The 20,672-nt window shown below is 34.8% G+C and overlaps 1 protein-coding gene across 5 annotated transcripts in view; it reads left to right on the top strand.

The window, feature by feature from the left end:
* LOC145673899 (piwi-like protein Siwi) overlaps positions 1–20,672 on the top strand; it is a 147,881-nt gene that overhangs the window by 82,553 nt on the left and 44,656 nt on the right. For all 5 annotated transcript variants that reach the window (XM_081743708.1, XM_081743704.1, XM_081743705.1 and 2 more), the window contains exon 3: positions 7,381–7,589. In XM_081743708.1, the coding sequence (XP_081599834.1) occupies positions 7,381–7,589 (209 nt within the window). The remainder of the gene's footprint in view (positions 1–7,380; positions 7,590–20,672) is intronic.

Genomic DNA, 20,672 nt, shown 5'->3' with positions numbered 1-20,672 from the left:
CAGTTTTTTTTTTTTTTTTTTTTTTTTTTTTTTTTTTTGAGAAAATAGAAATAAATCTCTAGTTAATTTCTTCAGAGTCATGTGTCCTGTTTTATCGTGCTTTGTAAAAGGAAACTTTTCTAAAAAAATAGTTTCTTCTAAAGTATGTTACTTGAGACCTGTGCTGTAGTTCACTTTGGTTTTGTTTTGCCTCTGTAGATTAAATTCCCTAAATATGTCTTAGAGCTCAAAGAACCAAATAATTCATTATCTACAAGGCCTTGATACAGATGAGTTAGTGGAGGAAGAGTTTGGTGAGAAAGAAGAAAGTGTAGCTAACATTCAGGTTATGACAACTGAAGTTAGGTATGGCTCTAAAGAAGTTACCTCAGCAAAACTTTCCTTTATTGATTCAAAGCACAGTTTGCAGCCAAGCAGAAGATTGATGAGAACTAAATTAGAATTCGAACCTCTTCCTAAAAAGAAACAGTCTCTCCTTCAGAAAAAAATGAAATGAAATCTTTGAGTTTTACATTCCACGGTTGTGCTTGTTAGGCTAAAGGAGACGGTGATTATGAGAAATGAATGAAATGGTGGAATGAAGAAAGTGGAAGGAAATGGGACAACCCCGAGGAAACCCACGCACACGGTGTTTGTCCACCACAAAGTTCACTTGGCGGTCTCTCCTTCAGAGTCAGGTATACCTATGTTATACGTACGTCCTCGTACATTCTATGAACTTTGTACAATTGTAACATCCCAGCTTGAAGCAAACCAAAGAAATTTTCCATGAGTAGATCCTATGATGGTTTCCTCATAAAACAAACAAACTTCATCCTTCTGATAAATACGAAAAAAAAATTTTTACAACACCTTTAATTCAACAGCAACTTACAGATCATGATATACGATGATTTTCCAATACTCAGACAATTCAGAAATACATACTGTTTTCGGTCTGCTTAAAACCAATCTTATGTTGTTTCTGTCATCAACAGTCTTCTTCTTCATTTGGAGACAGTGCTGCACATAAATATTTTCCGCTTAACATCTCCCATTGTGATAGTTAAAACTGCTCGACATTTACCCATAAGTTTCTTTAAAATTTCAGTATCAGGACCAACCTTTTCAAGAATATTCTTTCGCTTTCATTTCTTCATAGTACTCTTTTCACATCTGAATAGTATCATTTTCTTTTCCTAACTCATCTTGAAATTAACTCGTTCTCCAGTTTTATTATTTCTTCCTCCATTTGAGTAATTTTGAAGTTTCTCTTCACAAATTTATTCTCAGTCTGTTTACAGCCCATCCCACTAATTTCACATTGCCTTCTGCTTTGATCTTATTTGCTTCTATAGTAAAACTCGATTTCAAAATTCTAACATCTTGGTTGGGCAAATCATCTACGATTTTTGAAGATTTCACAATTGGTCATCTTAATCCCAACGTTCGTCTCTTTTCTTTCCTTATATCGTCTCTTCTGTCGTAACACTTGCACTATCTTACAAGATTCTCTGTTCGTGATTGATAATAGTGGCTCTCATATTCTTTATGACTTTATCTTCTTTGTTATTGGAATTAGAACCCCCAGTACCCTGAGCAATTGTGAAAATCTGACATTCCATAACATTCGTTTCCTTCGCTTTCCTCTTCCGTTTTCTTTTATTGTAATTTATCACCAGCACCTCCTCCTATTATTATTATTATTATTATTATGCGTTATTTATGATTTATATAGAAGGGGACGTACGCGAGAGGTATTGTAATTATAGTAATAACTAATTTTTTTAGACATTTAGATGCTGATAATTTGTATATTAATATTTATGAGCATTTTTTGAATGTTTTTAATGAGTGTAATTTTACATTTAGTTGTGTTTATTGAAATTTTTAAGCATTGATTTATGTTCATGCATTGATAAGTATGAAATAGGTATATACTTTAGATTATGGATGTAGAGAATTGATGAGTAATGAAATATAATATAAGTATTAAGTTGGACCTAGCTTTTTAATGATTTTTTTTTCTGTAATTATTTTGACTTCTTAAAGCAAAGTGGTTTTGATTTTTGACTTGAGCTGAGATTATGGACTTTTTGTATTGTGTGAAATTGTAAGGATGTTTACTTATGAATTTATTTGTTTTGTTATACAGTATTTGTTAATGCATGAATTTACATGTTGGCTTTAGTGCTTGGCAACGATTTTAAAGATGGAATTATATTGTAATTTTTATAGATATTGTAATTTTTAGAAAAATTCATTTATTTATTTATTTGCTGTTTTTTGAAAGTTATTTGAAGAGTAATGAATTAAAATATAGTTATGGATAAAATTTAATAATTATATTGAATAGTGTTTGTAACATTATTATTATTATTATTATTATTATTATTATTATTATTATTATTATTATTATTATTATTATTATTATTATTATTATTATTATTATTATTAATTTTCTTGTCTTTGTTGTACTTTACTGGCACTTGTTAAATTTCTAAAGAACCTTCTAACGACAGGACCTGAATATGCAAACTTTAAGGTAATAAAAAACTCATATATATAAATGGATTTCCAGCCAATAGTATTTTCACCTAACAACCCTAAATTTAACACTTTAGACAGCTCAGCTACCCCCATCGGCTATTAGGTTTATAGCTTGATTTGAGACGTTGGGTGGCAAACTGGCGTAACTTTTTTTTTTTTTTTTTTTTTTTTTAATGAGGTTAAATCATTTCCGTAAACTTGAAACCATAACTTGTTGGATGGCAAAGTTGCGTATCTCAGAGTTAAAATAGGCCAAGAGTTGGCAGCACAAAGAATGTCGTAAATTCGAATTCACGATGACCCTGCATAGCAAATTGGCGTAAGTCAGACAACATTCGACAAGAACCACTTTACAAAGGGCCTCGAGTCATCAGCAAACTAAAGAAGAAGAACGTAATTGACTTGTTACCATTTATACCACCTATCCATCATCACTACTTCTTGTCTTTAAAGGACAGTGACCAGCATGGAGATGATGATGATGCATAATGTTCCAGTATGCCTTCCTTATTCATGTTTCTGTTTACATTGATGTTACCAGTTTGTTTTTTATGACATAGTTTTACGTTCATTTACTGCTGTGCATTGTTTTTGTCATCATACTGTTCTGTTACACAAGAGCTTGGATGGCAAAGTGTCTTAAGTCAATATTACTCGTCAATTTAGATACTGATGGGTTTATTAGAGTAAATGGGTAATTCTACAAACTTATGAACTTATACCTACATAACGAGTCTTCACAGATAAACGTCTACTTATATAGGGATAAAAATCTATAATACTTGTAGAGTTTCCTGTATTTATTTTAATATGTATCTCAATATCTAGAAATGACCAGCACCAGTTTTCCTTCCAACCCCTCAATTATGTGCTATTTCATTGAAAATACAGGAACTCTCTGTATATATTCTGACACTTTGCACTTTCCGAGTTGGTAACGTACCTTAGCAACATAAAAGATTCGCAACAGAACTTTGTATTTTATGTGCGATTTTTCTATATGTATTCTGATAAAAGTCTCGATATCTCAAAATGTCTGAAGAGTGACTTACGCCACTTTACCATCTAACGCCTCGTTTCAGCTTTTTCAGTTGACCAAACCACTTTATCAACATAACTTATATCAGAGAACTATTTTTACGATATTGTCCTATGTTCTGGATATCATTAACTAGGAAAAAATTATAAAATATCAATCAAGTCCGAGGAAATTAATTTTTGATTAAAAAAATAATAAAAGATAGGGGCCATCACACTAAGCTTTCTTACTCCACTTCCTTAAGCTAAACCATGTTGTGTTGCAGTTATCAATGAAACGTTTTCTTGTGAAATACGAACACAATTCTAAGGCGGTTTGGAAAACATTGGCCAAAGTAAACTTATTCCCAAAAGTAATCTATCCGTTGTAGATTTTTCCATAATAAATGACTTAAATATTTGTTTATAAAATAACAAGATCGCATGAGTGGCATTTTACAGTTTTTTTTAAAGCTCACCCCAAGGTTAAACTACCACAAGTGTTTTAGGCAATACTATAAAAGTAATCATAAAGTATTTATTTATGAAATATGAACAAAATTGCTTCAGCCATTCTGGAGAAAATCGTCTGAAAAAATTAAATTAAATCTTTAAGTTTTACGTCCTACGGTTATGTCGGCTAGACTAAAGCAGACGATGATGATAAAAGTGGGTGAAATGGTGGAATAAAGAAAGTGGGAAGAAACGGAAGAACCCCGAGAAAACCAACGGACACGATATTTGTCCACCATAAAGCTCACTTGACACGAGCTGGGATGGAACCAAGGACCCCATGTACCAGAGGTGAATAATCGTCTGAGAAAAAACTCACTTCAAGAATAAATTACTCATTGTAGGTGTTTTAAGGACAAATTAATTAATCCACATTGTCAGTTTATTAACATAAAATTTATTTATGAAATATGAACAAGGTCGTTTGAATCATTTTTGAGAAAATTGTCCGAAAAAAATCACTCCAGAAATAAACTACCCGTTTTTGACTTTTCAAAAAAATGACTTATAGCACAGTATAGGGTTGTTATTGAAATATTGAATGATGAAATATAAAGGATATCGTTAGATCAGTTTTCGAGAAAACCGATTTTTTTAATTTTTACCCTTTAGTAAACTAACCTTATTTGAGTTCAGTTTTGAGTTTAACAGCGATGTTTACAGCGTCTGTAACAGTTTTATAAGACGGGACCCAATGATTAACGTGGAATCCGAACGACATGAGCTTTCGCCGGGAATCGAACCTGTGTCTCCCATGCCAAAGGCGTGTACGCTAGCCGCTTAGACACGAAGAAACTCACTAACCTTATTTGTAGAGGTAGGAAGAAAATTGGAAATTTTCCCTGGAGAATCACATAGAAATCTTAAGTTTAAAATTTGATTGAGATATGTTGATCGGTATGGCCTCCAGGCGAATGTATATCAAGACGAAGGGACAAATGGACGGAGAGATCACTTTTTTGGTATCTATGATCCATAAAAGTGTAAATCCGTTGAAATCTCGTTTTTCTTACCTTTCTTTCTTTCATGACCATCAAACTTTTCTCTCGTTTCGTCGCTCAAAAGTAAAAAATGACTAACAATCGGTGATGTTGGTATGTAAAATTGAATAAGAAAAAGACTTTTATTGGCATGCGTTAAAGAAAAAAGAAAGAAAGATAAAAAATTAAATCTCAGTCAAGTAACTGTAATTTCACTCGTGTCAATATCAACCTTATGTTACAGGAATTTTCAAATATATCGAATTGGAATGTGGTTGACCAAAGTCTTTTCTTAAACACAAGAAGCTTTAAATATGTAATTAGGAATAGCTTATATTCCTAACTTAGGTTCATTGATGAACGCAAAGAACTTTATATTAGCGTCAATTGATACAGTTGATAAGTTCAATTTTATTTCAATTGACGTCTCCATACAATGTACTCAACATTGGCTAAGAGATAATGAATTACCAGATTTAGTAATGGATGAGGTTACCAATATTTTGGAAGTATGCGTGGATATTTTTACTTATTTATTTATTTATTTATTTATTTATTATTCAGAAATATTTATAAACAATCTGAAGGCTTTTTATGGATAGTCAAGTATCTCCACTTCTTGCTATGTTATGAGTCATTTTGAGACAGAAATTCTACAAAAATATAAACATAAATATATATTAAGTACTACAGGTTCGTAAATGATTACTTTTGATATACCACAAGGGGTATACAAATTTCATGAGCTCCTTGCTGTTTTACAACATACATTAGAAATTAAAGTTTACATGTGAAATTGAATCCAACAGTAGCATTTTTTTTTTTTTTTTTTTTTTTTTTGCTTACATATTTACAAAATTTAGCAATAAATTCCAGATGTCCATTCATAGAAACCTAACGCTTATGATTATTTGGCGTATGGAAAGTCAACTCACATCCACTTAGTCAAGGTCTGTGTTAAGAAACTTCTTGAAGACATTCAAGACGTTCAACAGAAAGACTAAGATTAAAATGATGTGACGCCATTATAGAGTTAGGAGAGATTAATTTCAAAAAGGGAAAAATCAAGTATGAAAAAAGTAATAAAAATTTTATAAGACGTACCGATTATTCAAGAATAAAATAGATTTACTTTCTCATTTGGCCCGGCATTACACACAAAGGTCAAAAATTAGAAAAAAGAACTTGTTTAAACTTTGCGATTATATTTCAGAAGAGTGTTGAAAATCTCGTTCAAAGTGCAAAAATTATTTCAATGAAAAGACTGTTAACTTCTGGAGTTTACAAGACGAACTGTAGCTGCGATGAGTTTTTAGTTGGCGTGCCCAAAGGAAACATGCTCACAATAGTAAAAGACTACACGAGCGACATCAAAGGTGACAAACCTTCCTCTTCTGGACAACCAAAACATCTTCAGGATTCTAACCACACAATAAAGAGGTGGAAAGTCTTCACAGGTATTCGTTAACTGTCAGAAATAACCAAATATCCAAGATTAAATTTGGATACTTGGAACTTGGACACAAGATAGGACAATATCATCAACTCTGTTGAAGAAATTTTACGGCAGTAAAGAAAGAATTAGTCAATTGATATTTTTCTTTCTATTAAGCTCTTTTGCTTACATGAAATTTAACAAAATCATTCAAAATCTTAAATACATAAAACTTCTTAACTAATCCACAAAATGTTCGAAAGCTGTTTAGTTTAACATTATACCTGATTACTTTCGACTTCGATCTGTTGATTACTTCAAAGAGATACGCTTTCGTTATTTAGTTGCCCTTGATTTGAATTACCAGAAACGAGTGAAGCTGTTTGCGAAATCGAAATAGTTTTGGTTATCTTTTAAAAAAACTGTCAGTTACTGCATTGGCTTGTTCTACGTCATTCTTACGTGTTCTGTACAGTATTTAAAATCATATTTATGGTAAACATATAGAAGATAGTATGTGTTGTTCAAACGTTAACTTTGATATAAGAAATACTAGAGTTACCCACAAGAAACACTATTCCAAAGACTAATTGATGAAAGACTATTCCATGAATTGATTCCTTTCTTTGTACATATTTATAATTTTTCTACAAGTAACAAGATATTTCAGCGTGTGATCAAGAAAGCAGCTAAGTTTTATTTGCCAAGATGATGGAAGTCATTCATCGAAACGTGATTTTTCTTATTTAAGGTGCTTCAAAGTGCGTCATTTCAGATGTGATATTACTAGTGTATTATTTACATTACTGTTATTATAATAAATATTATTATGCAAGTTGTAAATAACTCACATTAAGTTCCCCATCCTACTAACCCAAAGTTCTTATAAAGTTTTTCTTATTTCAGGTTACACGGGCAAAAAAGTAAATTTACTTTGTAATTATTTCAAAATAAAAACTGATGAAGATTTTAAGATCTACGTGTACCACGTGGACTTCGATCCACAAGAGGTTTTTCCCCCAGTTAAAAGAGAATTGCTGGCTGTGCACGAGACTGAAATTGGTGTCGCCATATTTGATGGCTATTCCGTCATGTGTACTCCGAGAAAAATTAAAGTAAGTGTAAATGTATAAGGAGATTTATTTCAGTTTAATAATAATTCAGTGTTTTTGTTAAATAGCTAATGAACCTGTTATTGTGGGTTTCTGAAGAACTGTGCTTACACGTTCACAAGGCTGAAAAATTAGTTTACAGAGTCATATATCAAAGTAAAACTTGTTTTTCTTTAGTCAGCCTGCAGGACTCGTTGCTTTACTTCGGGCTCCGTCATTTTTTCTGACAACTACTCCAAATACTCAACAATAAGAGCGTGCAAATTCAGAAGGGCGGCCACCGAATTGTTCTCAAGTCCATTTTGTTGGGCATAGTAAGAAGGGAGTTAAGACTTTTTCCTCGTGCAAGATGGAAATTTGCGGAACTGGGTTCGTTTTTTGGTGAACTTCGAATGAACATACCAACAACGTTCGTCCACTGCATACTGTCTCATATAAGAAACTCAGGGCTCCCAGCAAGCAACCATTTGCAACTTTTTATTTTTTTTTTTCATGGATGCAACTATTTTTATTATTTTGCATCTATTTGCAACTTTTTCCAGTGTTATAGTCTATAAATTTAAAAGAAAGCGCCGTAAAACTGTCTGTAAAGCATGTCGAGAACACAAGTTGTTCATGAACAAACTTACATTTGAATTTCCCTCTATTGTGTACATTCCCTCGTCACTGGTGTTCTGGAAGGGAGTGAGTCCGCTCTGTGAAAGAACCTGCTTCCAACTTGTTATATCTACGAATTTGCTTTTTCTAAGTGAATTGCTTTATTTGTTACTCTTTTCATAATATGCTAAAAGTTGCCAAGCTTTACAGAGGCCATTCATTCCATTTCATTCCATTTTTATTTTATTTCACGGTTGAATCTTCTAATTGGAACAGCCAGTAATGGAGCCATGTTGTGTTTCCCTGCAGGCCAGTATTTTTTGAGTACAAAGATTGTAATTTGAGCGGTGCAGAATGTCCAAGTCGAGGTATCGCGCTTTGGATGATTGGTTTCAGCAAGCTGATGCTTTAGGAAACTGCACTTCACTCTTCTTTGATAACCAAGATGATAGTTTAAGTGTTCTGTGGCGTTTGTAGTGCAACAATAAACATTGGAAGTAGAGGATTTCAAACTGTGCCACAGCATGTGTCAACACCAACACATGGTTCTGATGCAAAGGAGAAACTCAGTGGGCTGCAGTTGAAAATCTGCCCGACTAGCATATGCTTAGGAAGCGAAAGTATGATTTACGTGAGTACTGATTTAACTGATACTGCGAATTCGGTAAATCCAGTGTCTGCCGTCTCCAAACCAACCACCTTTCACTGAAGCATTAACACCGATCAAATTACAGTTAAGCTTAGTGAGTCATGCAGCTACCAAAGCAGAAATGTTTGGGCTTTACATGTTGTTACTCAAAACTTACCTACGGTATTGTGAAATAATATAGCTTATGTTATACGATACATGTTTCCAGATCCAAAGAGTTTTCCCAAAAACTTTTGTCTGAAACATTCTAAACTATCGCATGTGTTAACTGATGCTTTAGGACCATCTTTTCACAAACAACTTTGTGAAGATTTGAAGAATATTTCGTTTACACTTCTCTATGATGAAACGACAAATTCGCAAAGAACTACAATTTGGAATTCGTTATTGGAGCTCTACTTTGCAACAGGTTATTGTACGCCACTTGCCCACTTGCACTCATTTTTCATTGGACACGCAAAAGGTGAATACATCCATAAGTACATTTGTGAATTGCTGGATTTATACAATTTGTCACCCAATAACCTTATGTTGGGAAGTGATGGACCAAATGTCAACAAGAAAGTGTTCAGAATCACATCTGATTTTGTACAAAATGTGCTGGCTCTCCGTTACTGGATATTGGCAGTTGCAATATTCATACAATTCATAATGGGTTCAGAAAAGGCTTGCAGATATTTGCTGATTATCACTATAATCTTGTCATCATGATTTACAATTTTTTCCATGGATGACCATCGCGGTGGGTAGATTTTGAAAGAATTCAAGAGAAGACAGGAACACCAAGAGATCGTTTCATCAAGCATGTCCCTTCACGCTAGTTGACAGTATTGCCCTCTGTGGACCGTTTTACGGAACAGTTTCCAGCCATATATATTATTTCCTGCAGTTTATTCCGAAAAAGCAAAGCAGCCTGATGAACACCTCAAACTACGTATCGATTTCCAAGATGCTGAAGAAAGGAGCCATTGTGAAAGCAGAAATGGCCTTTGTATGTGAAAGTGCATCTTCATTCACACCATTCTTAACTATATTCCAAAAAGAAAAAATCTCTTGTATACATGCTGTACAAGCTTTATACGTTCTTCTGAAGATAGTTGGTAAGGTATCCAAGCCAGAATCTCAAGAACACTTTGACACATTAAAGGGCGAAGTCTTTAGTACTGAAAATATTTTGCCATGGAAGGAAGTGAAGTTTGGTGAGAAACTTTCCTAGAAATGCAAGGGCTCGGAAAAAAACGTTTTTTTTTTAAAAAGAAAATGTTTTTTCTGCTTCGCTTTCTTGCTTAGGAAATTTTGGGCTTTTTTCAAAATTCTGCTTTAAGTTGATAAAGTAGCTTTGTTTCGCTTCTCTATAACACAAAAACTTATTTAATTAGTGGGTGATGCCGATAATAATATAAAACCTCGAAAATAAACCATGAATTTCGAAAAGATATTTCAAACAATTTTAATTCTTAACATATTTACATTATGAATTCCAAAGGATTAACCAATGTATATAATAAAAATTCTTTTAACCTCTTATATGCAAAAGTAAGCATGGTTGGCAAGAACCACTGTTATTTTTGAGAAAGTTGAAAACCCGTTTATTTATTTATTTATTTATTTATTTATTTATTTATTTTTTGTTTGTTTTGTTTAAACCAGGTTTTTGGTTTAAATATTTTGCTCTATGTATTTATGTTACATATTGACAAAAATAAGTTTGTTTTGCCTTGGCCTTATTATGCAACAACGGGGTTATGCTGGAAGCGGTTACATAAGCTTAAAGAAGTCCGGTCAGTAAACTTCTTAAATTGGGAAACTCCCGCCTTAGTCATCGGGCCCGTCATTACTTTAAATGTAAAATAATAACGGAAAAATCCTGTTATTGCTTCGCATGTAAAATTTAAAGGTATCATAATCAGTACGCTAAAACTGAAATATTATATTACAAATTGTCTGGAGATATCATTGAAAGTCCAATCCAAGCTAATGTTGGAACCTACGTAGGCAGTCGATAAATTTTGCCAATTTCTGTCAAAATGTTTAAGCAACCTTGGCTTCTTTATAAAACAACAGGCATTCAGGCAAGCAGAAATACACAATTTGGTTTCGTTTCGTATGTTTATGCTTAACATCCTTACGTAATACCGAGGTTATGAAAGAGAAAACTCGCTTAAAGTGACATCCGGACCGAGAATTGAACATGGGGCACCTTGATTAAAAGGTGAAAAGGAGATAAAACTAATGCAGATGTTTTCATATGTGAAAATGTCACCATGTAGTTCACACGATTCGCATTTTTCGTTGTTTTTGTTTCTTTGGTTTAAACCAGTTTTTTTTTTTTAAATCAGCTGGTGTATACCTGCCAACCCTGAAAGTAAATACTTCTTTTTCTTTAAAAAAAAAAAATACACAAATAACTAGCAAAATTGTATGTAGTATTTTTACTTCAAAATATTTCACACTCCCTTTTTGAAACAAAATAAAATTAAAATAAAACAAGAGAAATACTTCCATTTATATGATAAACTTAAAGGCGGCACATCTAGAGCTTTGTATATATTGTTGAAATTTTACAGTTTTATATAACCACCATCACGGTTTACCCAGTCTTCAAGGTTTTTGAATTTTTAGCAAGAGGAATTCAACATATGAAGGATGTGTGGCAAGAAAGTGGTAACTCACAATTTTACTATTTTAAGAAATTAGAGGTTTTCTGCTGCATAATTCATTTTCAAAGTCGGAAAGCTGATTTTTCACATAAGACTATACATGAAGGATTAAACGGACAAGATTAAACGAAGCACTATGCGTTGCTCTCTATTGGGTGCTGCATAATTCAACAATTGAAAATTTGTTGGTTACTGTGTTCTTGCCTCATACCCTTCATATCATTACGGAACCCTCGCCCCCCTCCTTCAAAAAAAAAAAAAAAAAAACTACGGAATATATTTAAGCCAAACACAACTGCACACCAAACATGACTGAGTGGTTAGCTTTGCGCTTCTATCGGGAAGTCCGGGATCTAACCCAGCATTCGACCATTCTGACAAAAGTTCTTGTTCATTCCATCTGTGAATGTAGAAATAGTGCGTGTACTGTGAGCCTTGGCCGACTTCCTTCCGTATAGTTTTTAAATCGCTGTTATTACTAATTACCAGCAGTGACGGTTTTCGAAGGTTAGGGTGGGGGTGGGGTCTGTCGGACTGAAGCCCGTTCCCCAAAATTACGGAATGTTTGAAACAAACGAAATATCATAAACTTTAAGCTTCCCTCAAATAAAAATTAAGAATTTTTAGAAAAAATAAACATTAGTAAGAAAAAGCCCTCTCAAAATACTTTTCTAAATCCGCCACTGATTCTCAGTATTAAATGATCTTTAAGGTTGTATCTGGAAGATTATTGCTAAGTATATAAACGAAAGGAAATATTAGTTACTAATAAACTTCAAGCTTCTCCCAAATAAAAATTAGGGATGTTTAGAAAAACGAAACAATCAGAGAAACGCGTCCCAAAGTACTTTTCTAAATCCGCTACTGATTATTTGTATAAAATGGTATTCAAGGTTGTATCCGGAAAATTATTGCTAAATCATTGCGCAGCTATAGTATAACAGAAATGTGGAAGTACGGTTTGACGGATAACTTTAACTTTTGCGCTAAAAGCTAGAGTACTAAGCTCTTAGAAATGAAACACTGATGACAAACTGAAATGATCCAGAGAAGAAAATATGTCGATAATTCAAAAGTTAAAAAGCCTCTAAAATTGCCCTCAAACACTATTTCTTTATGTTAGCTTTAATTCGTAAAACATGTGCTCCATCCATCTTGATAGCGAATTCCAGAGCGAAATATGGCATTTAGGTCATGCAAATCTTATCTAACTATAAAGTATACCATAAGAAAGCTATTTAGGTGGAAAAATCATGAAAATGAAAAAAGCCAAAATTTCCAAAATTCTCGCTTTTTCCCCAAAACCCGGCTTTTTATGTGAAAAAAAACGTCGATTCAAAAAAGCCGGCTCACAAGGGAACCTTCCGAAAATAATAGTTGCAGTGAAAGATGTGACCTATGCCAATTCAAAGAGCTGTAACAGAGATGAGCATTCCCCAAAAATTAGCTGCCCATAGAAATAGGTTCAAGAAATATAAAGGGTGGAAGTTCGGGAAACAGCAAGGCTGGACAAGGGGGAAAAGTGCAAATTCCACAAAAAAAGGGGGGCACGGCAAAATACAATGCTGACAAGTAGAGATGCAAAAAAGCCGGCTTTTTTGAATCGATAGTTTTTTTCACATAAAAAGCCGGCTTTTTTGGAAAAAAACCGAGAATTTTGGAAATTTTGGCTTTTTTCATTTTCATGATTTTTCTATCCAAATAGCTTTCTTATAGTATATTCTATAGTTAGATAATATTTCCACGACCTGAATGCCATATTTAGCTCTGTAATTCACCATCAAGATGGATGGAGCACATATTTTACGAATTAAAGCTAACATGAAGAATGTAGTATTTGAGGGCAATTTTACAGGTTATTTAACTTTATTTTAACTTTTGAGTTATGGACATTTTTTTCCTTCTCTAGATCATTTTAGTTTGTCATCCGTGTTTCATTTCTAAGAGCTTAGTACTCCAGCTTCTAGCACGAAAGTTAAACTTACGTTTTTCTATATATCCGTCAAAGCATACGTTTTTCAATATGTCCGTCAAACCGTATTTCCACATTTCTGTTATACTGTAGTTGTGCAATGATTTAGCAATAATTTTCCAGATACAACCTTGAATACCAGTTTATACAAATAATCAATAGCGGATTTAGAAAAGTACTTTGGGAGGGGTTTCTTTGATTGTTTCGTTTTCTAAAAAGTCCTAATTTTATTTGGGAGCAGCTTGAAGTTTATGAGTACAGGCATAACTAATATTTCGTTTCGTTTATATGTTTAGCAATAATCTTCCGGATACAACCTTGAAGATCATTTTATACTGAGAATCAGTGGCCAATTTAAAAAAGTGTTTTGGGAGGGGTTTTCTTACTACTAATGTTTAGTTTTTCTAAACATTCGTAATTTTTATTTGACGGGAGCTTAAAGTTTATGAGTAAAGGCATAACTAATAGATATTTCGTTCGTTTTAGACATTCCACAACTTTGGAGAACAGGCTTCAGTCCGAAAGACCGATCCTCTAACCTTCGCAAAACCGTCACTGCTGGTAATTAGTAATAATAACGATTTAAAAACAATAAGAAAGGAAGTCGGCCAACTCCTACACTCCTAGTCGGCCAGTACACGCACTATTTCTACATTCTCAGATGGAATGAAGGAAGGCTTTGTCAGAATTGTCGAATGCTGGGTTGAATCCCGGACTTCCCGATAGAAGCGCAAAAGCCAACCACTCAGTCACGTTTGTTGTGCAGTTGTATTTAGCTTAACTTAAATATATTCCGTAGTCTTTTTTTTTTTTTTTTTTTTTGGTTCCGTAATGATATGTTAAATCCCTCTTGTTAAAAATTCAGAAACCTTGAGGACTGGGTAAACCGTGATGGTGGTCAAGGGCGCCCATGTTGTGGTTTCCAAGGAGGGGCAAGTATAAGCGACGTTTCAAAAATAGTTTCAAATTTTGCTGTAACTAATGTAAAAATCCTATTGGATTTTCAATATTCTGAAGTACATTTTCCTCTAGGGGGGGCAAGCGCCCCCTTAACCCCCCTGATGGGCGCCCTTGATGGGGGTTATAAAAAACTTGACTGTAGAATTTCAAGAATATACAGAACCATGTGCAGCCTTTAATTGTATCATACAAATCTAAGTATTTCTCTTATGTTCTATTTTAATTTTATTTTGTTTCAAAAAGAGGGTATGGAATATTTTGAAGTAAAAATACTACACACAATTTTGCTAGTTATTTGTGTATTTTTTGAAAGAAGTTTTTACTCTTAGGGTTGGCTCGTTTACACCAGCTTTTTTTTTTAAAAAAAATAACTGGTTTAAACTAAAAAAAAAATTAAAAGAACAAAAATGCGAATCGTGTGAACTTCATGGTGACGTTTCACATGTCAAACCATCTGCATTAGTCTTATTTCCTTTTCACCTTTTAATCAAGGTGTCCCATGTTCAATTCTCGGTCGAACCACAACCCTTTTTTCATGTGTAAACCAAGTTCTCTTTCGGATGTCACTTTAAGCGAAAGTCTTCTCCTTGATAACCTCGGTATTACGTAAGGATGTTAAGCCTAAACATACAAAACGAAACCAAATTATATATTTCTGCATGCCTGTTGTTTTATAAAGAAGCGAAGGTTGCTTAAATATATTGATTAAAATTGGTAAAATTTATCGATTGCCTACTTAGCTTCCAACATTAGCTTGGATTGGACTTTCAATGATACCTATATACTAAATTTGTAATTTAATACCTCAGTTTTAGAAAAATAAACACACTGCTGAACAAGACTGCACTTATTTAATATAAAAACACATTTACACGTGACGTTTCGATCTTCTATCCAAGATCCTCATCAGACGTACACTCACGTCTGATGAGGATCTTGGATAGAAGATCGAAACGTCACGTGTAAATGTGTTTTTATATTAAATAAGTGCAGTCTTGTTCAGCAGTGTGTTTATTTTTCTGATTTTATTCGTAAGACGTTGACTATGATTGTGTCTCTCTCAGTTTTAGCGTACTGATTATAATACGTTGACCTTTAAATTTTACATGCAAATTAAATTTTACAGGATTTTCCTGTTATTGTTTTACATTTAAAAGAATGACGGGATTTTCCCGATGGCTAGGACGGGAGTTTCTCAATTTAAGAAATTTACTAACCGGACTTCTTTAAGCTTATGGGACCTCTTCCAGCATAACCCCGTTGTTGAATAATAACACCAAGGCGAAACAAACTTATTTCTGTGAATATGTAATATAAATACATAAAGCAAAATATCTAAATCAAAAAACCTGGTTTAAACCCCAAAAAAGCCAGGTTTAAACTGCCCCCCCCCAAAAAAAAGCGGGTTTTTGGCATTTTCAGAAACAACCATGGTTCTTGCCAGCTCTGCTTACTTTTGTATATAGGAGGTTAAAATGTGTTTATTATATACATTGGTTAATCCTTTGGAATTCATAATGTAAAAATGTTGAAGTAAAATTGTTTAAAATATCTTTTCGAAATTTATGGTTTACTTTCGAGGTTTTATATTATTATCGGCATCAACCACTAATTAAATGACTTTCTGTGTCATAGAGAAGCGAAACAAAGTCTGCTTTATCGATTTAAAGCACAATTTTGAAAAAAGCCCAAAATTTCCCAAGCAAAAAAGCAAAGCAGAAAAAACCTAGTTTTTTTCCAAAAAAGCCGGTTTTTTTCCGAGCCCTTGCATCTCTACTGACAAGTGATGTATAGAAAGAGACTTGCCACAATAGGTAACAAAACAAATGAAGGCCACCAGTGGGGTTAACAGTTTTGCCAACTGCAATGAAAAGTACATGTTTTGCAAAGAGCACTATATGAAGTGAGTGCAATATTCAGTGTCAATCTGTCATGTAGAACATAAGATATGACGTGTATAATCAGTGGTACAATCTAACAAAAGAAAATAGAAAAAACAGAAGTACGAAAAATATGGAAAAGACGAAGTTGACCGTAATGCGCCACATTTAATCACGAGCTGTGCATACTAGAATGAACAAAGCAAGAAAGCACCAACTATGCAGGAAACCGACGTACCTAGAGTCGAAAAGAAAAACGAGTTCCAAAGTTGGCAGCACTGGCCATAAAAATGCAGACAATTCTAATATAGTTAGGCCACTCGCTTCACAAAAAGGAAATTCCGGCAACAGGCATTAGCCTTCGCATCATTTGTACATGCTCGTCCACATTGTACGTGCAATTGTTCGATGAGACTATGGTCGAAACAGAAGATACATTTGCAGTGAGCACAGCGGAATACTGTCAATCCGTCACACATGGTACAATGATCGCCTGTGAATGTCTCGAAACAGTACTCTAGAGGTGTCGGAACCTTTGGTGGTCTTTCTATCACATATCCACACCTGTAGAAAGCAAACATAATCAAAGGCTTGATCTGCTGTGTGTTGCTGTCTGCAGTACTATCACCGCCTATATGATATATCCAGAGTATCCCACCTAACTCTGCGACTGAAATAGTTTCAAAGCGAAAAAAATGTGACACATCGAGTTGTGCAGGAATGTACCCATGTCAGCGGGCGACAAACTTTTGTGAGACGCAAGTGCCCCCAAGTCCCCCATCATAGGGTCCCAGGGGCCAACTTAAAAATTTCAAATAGCGCCATAGGTAGAGTTATATTTCTTTCGATAAATCTTGGAATATGCAACAACGCATATCAGAAATATTTACTATATGGGATTTCAAAATGGCCGCCAAAAATATCTGCTGGGTGACAAGAACAACGTGCATTTTTGGCGGCCATTTTGAAACCCGTGCTTCATATAGCAAATGTTTTGTTATAGACGGTGTTGTATCTATCCAGAAAAATATCATTCGCCCCTGTTCCCATTTGAAATGTTGCGGTTGACCCCCTTGAGCCTTATGATGGGGGCCCTGGAGAACTTGCTTCTTACAAAGTTCTCTTGGCCCTCGACATGAGTACATTCCTGTGCAATTGGATTTGCAACATCTCTTTTCGCTTCGCAGCAATTTGAGATCACATTGTTCGATGCCATGTTAAGGCAGCACATATTTGTGGCGGCCATTTTGAAAAACATGTTTCATATAGCGAATGTTTCCTATATATGTTGTTGCACATTCCATGATCCATCGAGAGAGGTAACACTCGGTCCCTGTTTCCATTTGAAAATTTGAAGTTGGCTCCTGGGGCCCTATGTTGGGGATCCTGGGGGCACTTGCTTCTCACAGACTTTTATAACCCCCTGACAATGGTACATTCTTGCACAACTGGATCCGTCACATTTTTGTTCGTTTCTCAAATCTTTCAGGTCACAAAGTTTGGTGGGACACCCTGTATATTCCCACATACGACCCAACCATGACACAATGTTTACTTCTATTATCGGTTGTTGGCTCAACCCAACCATTTCATGTTCCCCGACTTGACATTGCCTCAATCACTCTAACATTGATGCATTCCGAGTGATGCCTGTTGCCGGAATTTTCTTTTTCTGAAGCGAGTGGCCTAACTATATTAGACTTGTCTGGATGTCCATGGCCAGTCTTGCCAACTTTGGAACTCATTTTTCTTTTCGCCTCTAGGTACGTCGGTTTCCTGCATATTCGGTGCTTCTTGTTTTGTTCATTCTAATATGTACAGCCCCTGATCAAATGTGGCGCATTATGGCCAACTCCGTTTTTTCCGTATTTTTCGTACTTCTGTTTTTTCTATTTTCTTTTGTTAGATTGTACCACTGATTAGACACGTCATATCTTATGTTCTACATGACAGGTTGACACTGAATATTGCACTCACTTCATATAGTGCTCTTTGCAAAACATGTACTTTTCATTGCAGTTGGCAACACTGTTAACCCCACTGGTAGCGTTCATTTGTTCCATATTGTGGCAAGTCTCTTTCTATACATCACTTGTCAGCATTGTATTTTGCCGTGACCCCTTTCTTTTTCTTTTTCTTTTCTTTTTTTTTTTTTTTTTTTTTTTTTTTTTTGTGGAATTTGCACTTTTCCCCCTTGTCCAGCCTTGCTGTTTCCCGAACTTCCACCCCTTATATTTCTTGAACCTATTGCTATGGGCAGCTAATTTTTTGGGAATGCTCATCTCTGTTACAGCTTTTTCAATTGGCATAGGCCACATCTTTCACTGCAGCTATCATTTTCGGAAGCTTCCCTTGTCAGAAGCATTACAAAGGCAGTTGGGAAACATGTGATCGAAAAATGCAAAATCTTCGAAAAGAACATCCCGAAACAGTGTTGTGTACACCCTATGGAATATCAAAAAGTAATTAGTGACAGTGACATTAGAGATATTGCTCTTTCATCTATCCCATATAAAGTTCCAGTTGATGTTCTTTTGGATGAGTGGAAGCTGTTGAAGTTAAAAACAATACAGTATTGAAGAGAATTAGAGAATCGACCGTTTGTGGATAATATTTTCTCACTGAAAAACCCCAGTGGCTCACCAAAGTATCCTACTGTCATGAACATAGTAAAGTCCATCTTAACACTGTCCCATGGAAATTCTGACCTTGAACGTGGGTATTCTTTCTCAAGGAGAGTCCTGTTTGAAGAACGAAGCAGCATGTGAGAGAGAATGTTGAATGCAAGACTTGTGTACGACGGAATGAAGAAGAATGGAAGCAACCCAGCAGTGTTTCCTATAAGTCAAGAACTCATCAGAATGACTCAGAAGAAAGGGTGATGGGAAAAAAGGAAGAAGAGGAACTAAAGAAAAGGCAGGAGCACGAGCGACTCGAAACAGAAAAAAAAATCACCAAGGAAGCAGCTAAGTCCAAAGCAGCAATAACTGACTTGGAAAGGAAGTTAGCGGAATCAAAGGAAGTTGAACTGTCCAAACGAAAAACATCTGACCAGCTTCTCTCGGAGGCCAACAAACGGTTTAAAACAGATTTAGAGAAGAACATGGCAACAGTTAAAGATGATGAAAGAAATCAACAAGCAGTCACAGATAAAATACAGAAGGTGATTACCAGTAAACAGTCAGCACTAATAACTGCATATTTTAAGAAGACAAGTGAAGAACACTAAAATTTGTGTGGGATTTGGCAGGTCTTCATATCATGGACAATATATTGCTAAGTTTAAAATGCTTTGATCCCTATTTCATTGTTCTTGCCACTTTTTGTAAGCACAGTTTGCAACTATTTTGCAACTTTTTATGAATATAATATGTAACTATCTTGCAACTTTCGTTTTTAATCTTGCAACTATAAGCAACTAGTTTTATGCAAAATATCACTAGGACCCCTGGAGACTGGACCCAAGCACTGTTTTGAATTGCGAGATTTACGCTATAATTCCCACAGAGAACGTCTAGAGGCAAAGATTGCAATTCTGTAATTCTTCCCTGAACTACCTTCTGAACCCTAGACATATTAGCGATTCCGTAGTAACACTGTCCACGAAACCCTGTAAGAAGAATGATAAATCGACACAAAACGTTGAGATTATTATTTACAAGCGCTTCACCCGTTGTCGACAATGTCAAGTACAGTCCCAAGAACTTTCTTAGCATCAAGGTCTGGAATAACGATTGAAATGTGTATGGACATTTGTTCTTTTTATTTTATCAAAGGCGCTCCGAGACAGGAGTGACAACTGGAGTAATTAATATATCCACAAAGTCAATTGATTGTAATATTAGCTCCTTTCTTAAAGACGCCCTAAGGCAGTCAGAGATGACAAAAGGAACAATTAATATATCTACAACACCGCATGATTGTAATATTATTTCCTTTTATTCTGTCGAAGGCGTCACGTGGCAAGTACGAGCAACGAAAGTAATAATTAATATGTTTACGGCGCCCTTTAACTGTGTATTACCTCCCTTTTATTGTATCAAAGATATCCCGACACAATCAGTCAATCAGGAGTAACAAAAGATTAAGAAGTATGTTTACATTCCTCCTTGATTGTTATATTACGTAGCTTTTTATTTTATCCAAGGCGGCCCTAGACAACCAGGGACGACAAAAGAAATGGGAAAAATGTGCGTTGATTATAATAGTAGAAAGCACTTTATATTTTGTTGAAAGCTCGGCACTGTCCCAAGAACACTGTTGAGTCGGGTGGAAATTTACGCAGAATAAACATTACACGCTTTCGGCACCACCAATATCTCCTACCAAAGTTTAGAAGGGCAGTGCCCCTTTGACCCCCTTTTGTTA

Source organism: Thermobia domestica, chromosome 17 (assembly GCF_964235325.1).
Source record: "Thermobia domestica chromosome 17, izTheDome1.hap1.1, whole genome shotgun sequence".
In the NCBI taxonomy this organism is placed as follows: Eukaryota; Metazoa; Arthropoda; class Insecta; order Zygentoma; family Lepismatidae; genus Thermobia; species Thermobia domestica.
This window is presented reverse-complemented; position numbering and strand designations above follow the sequence as displayed.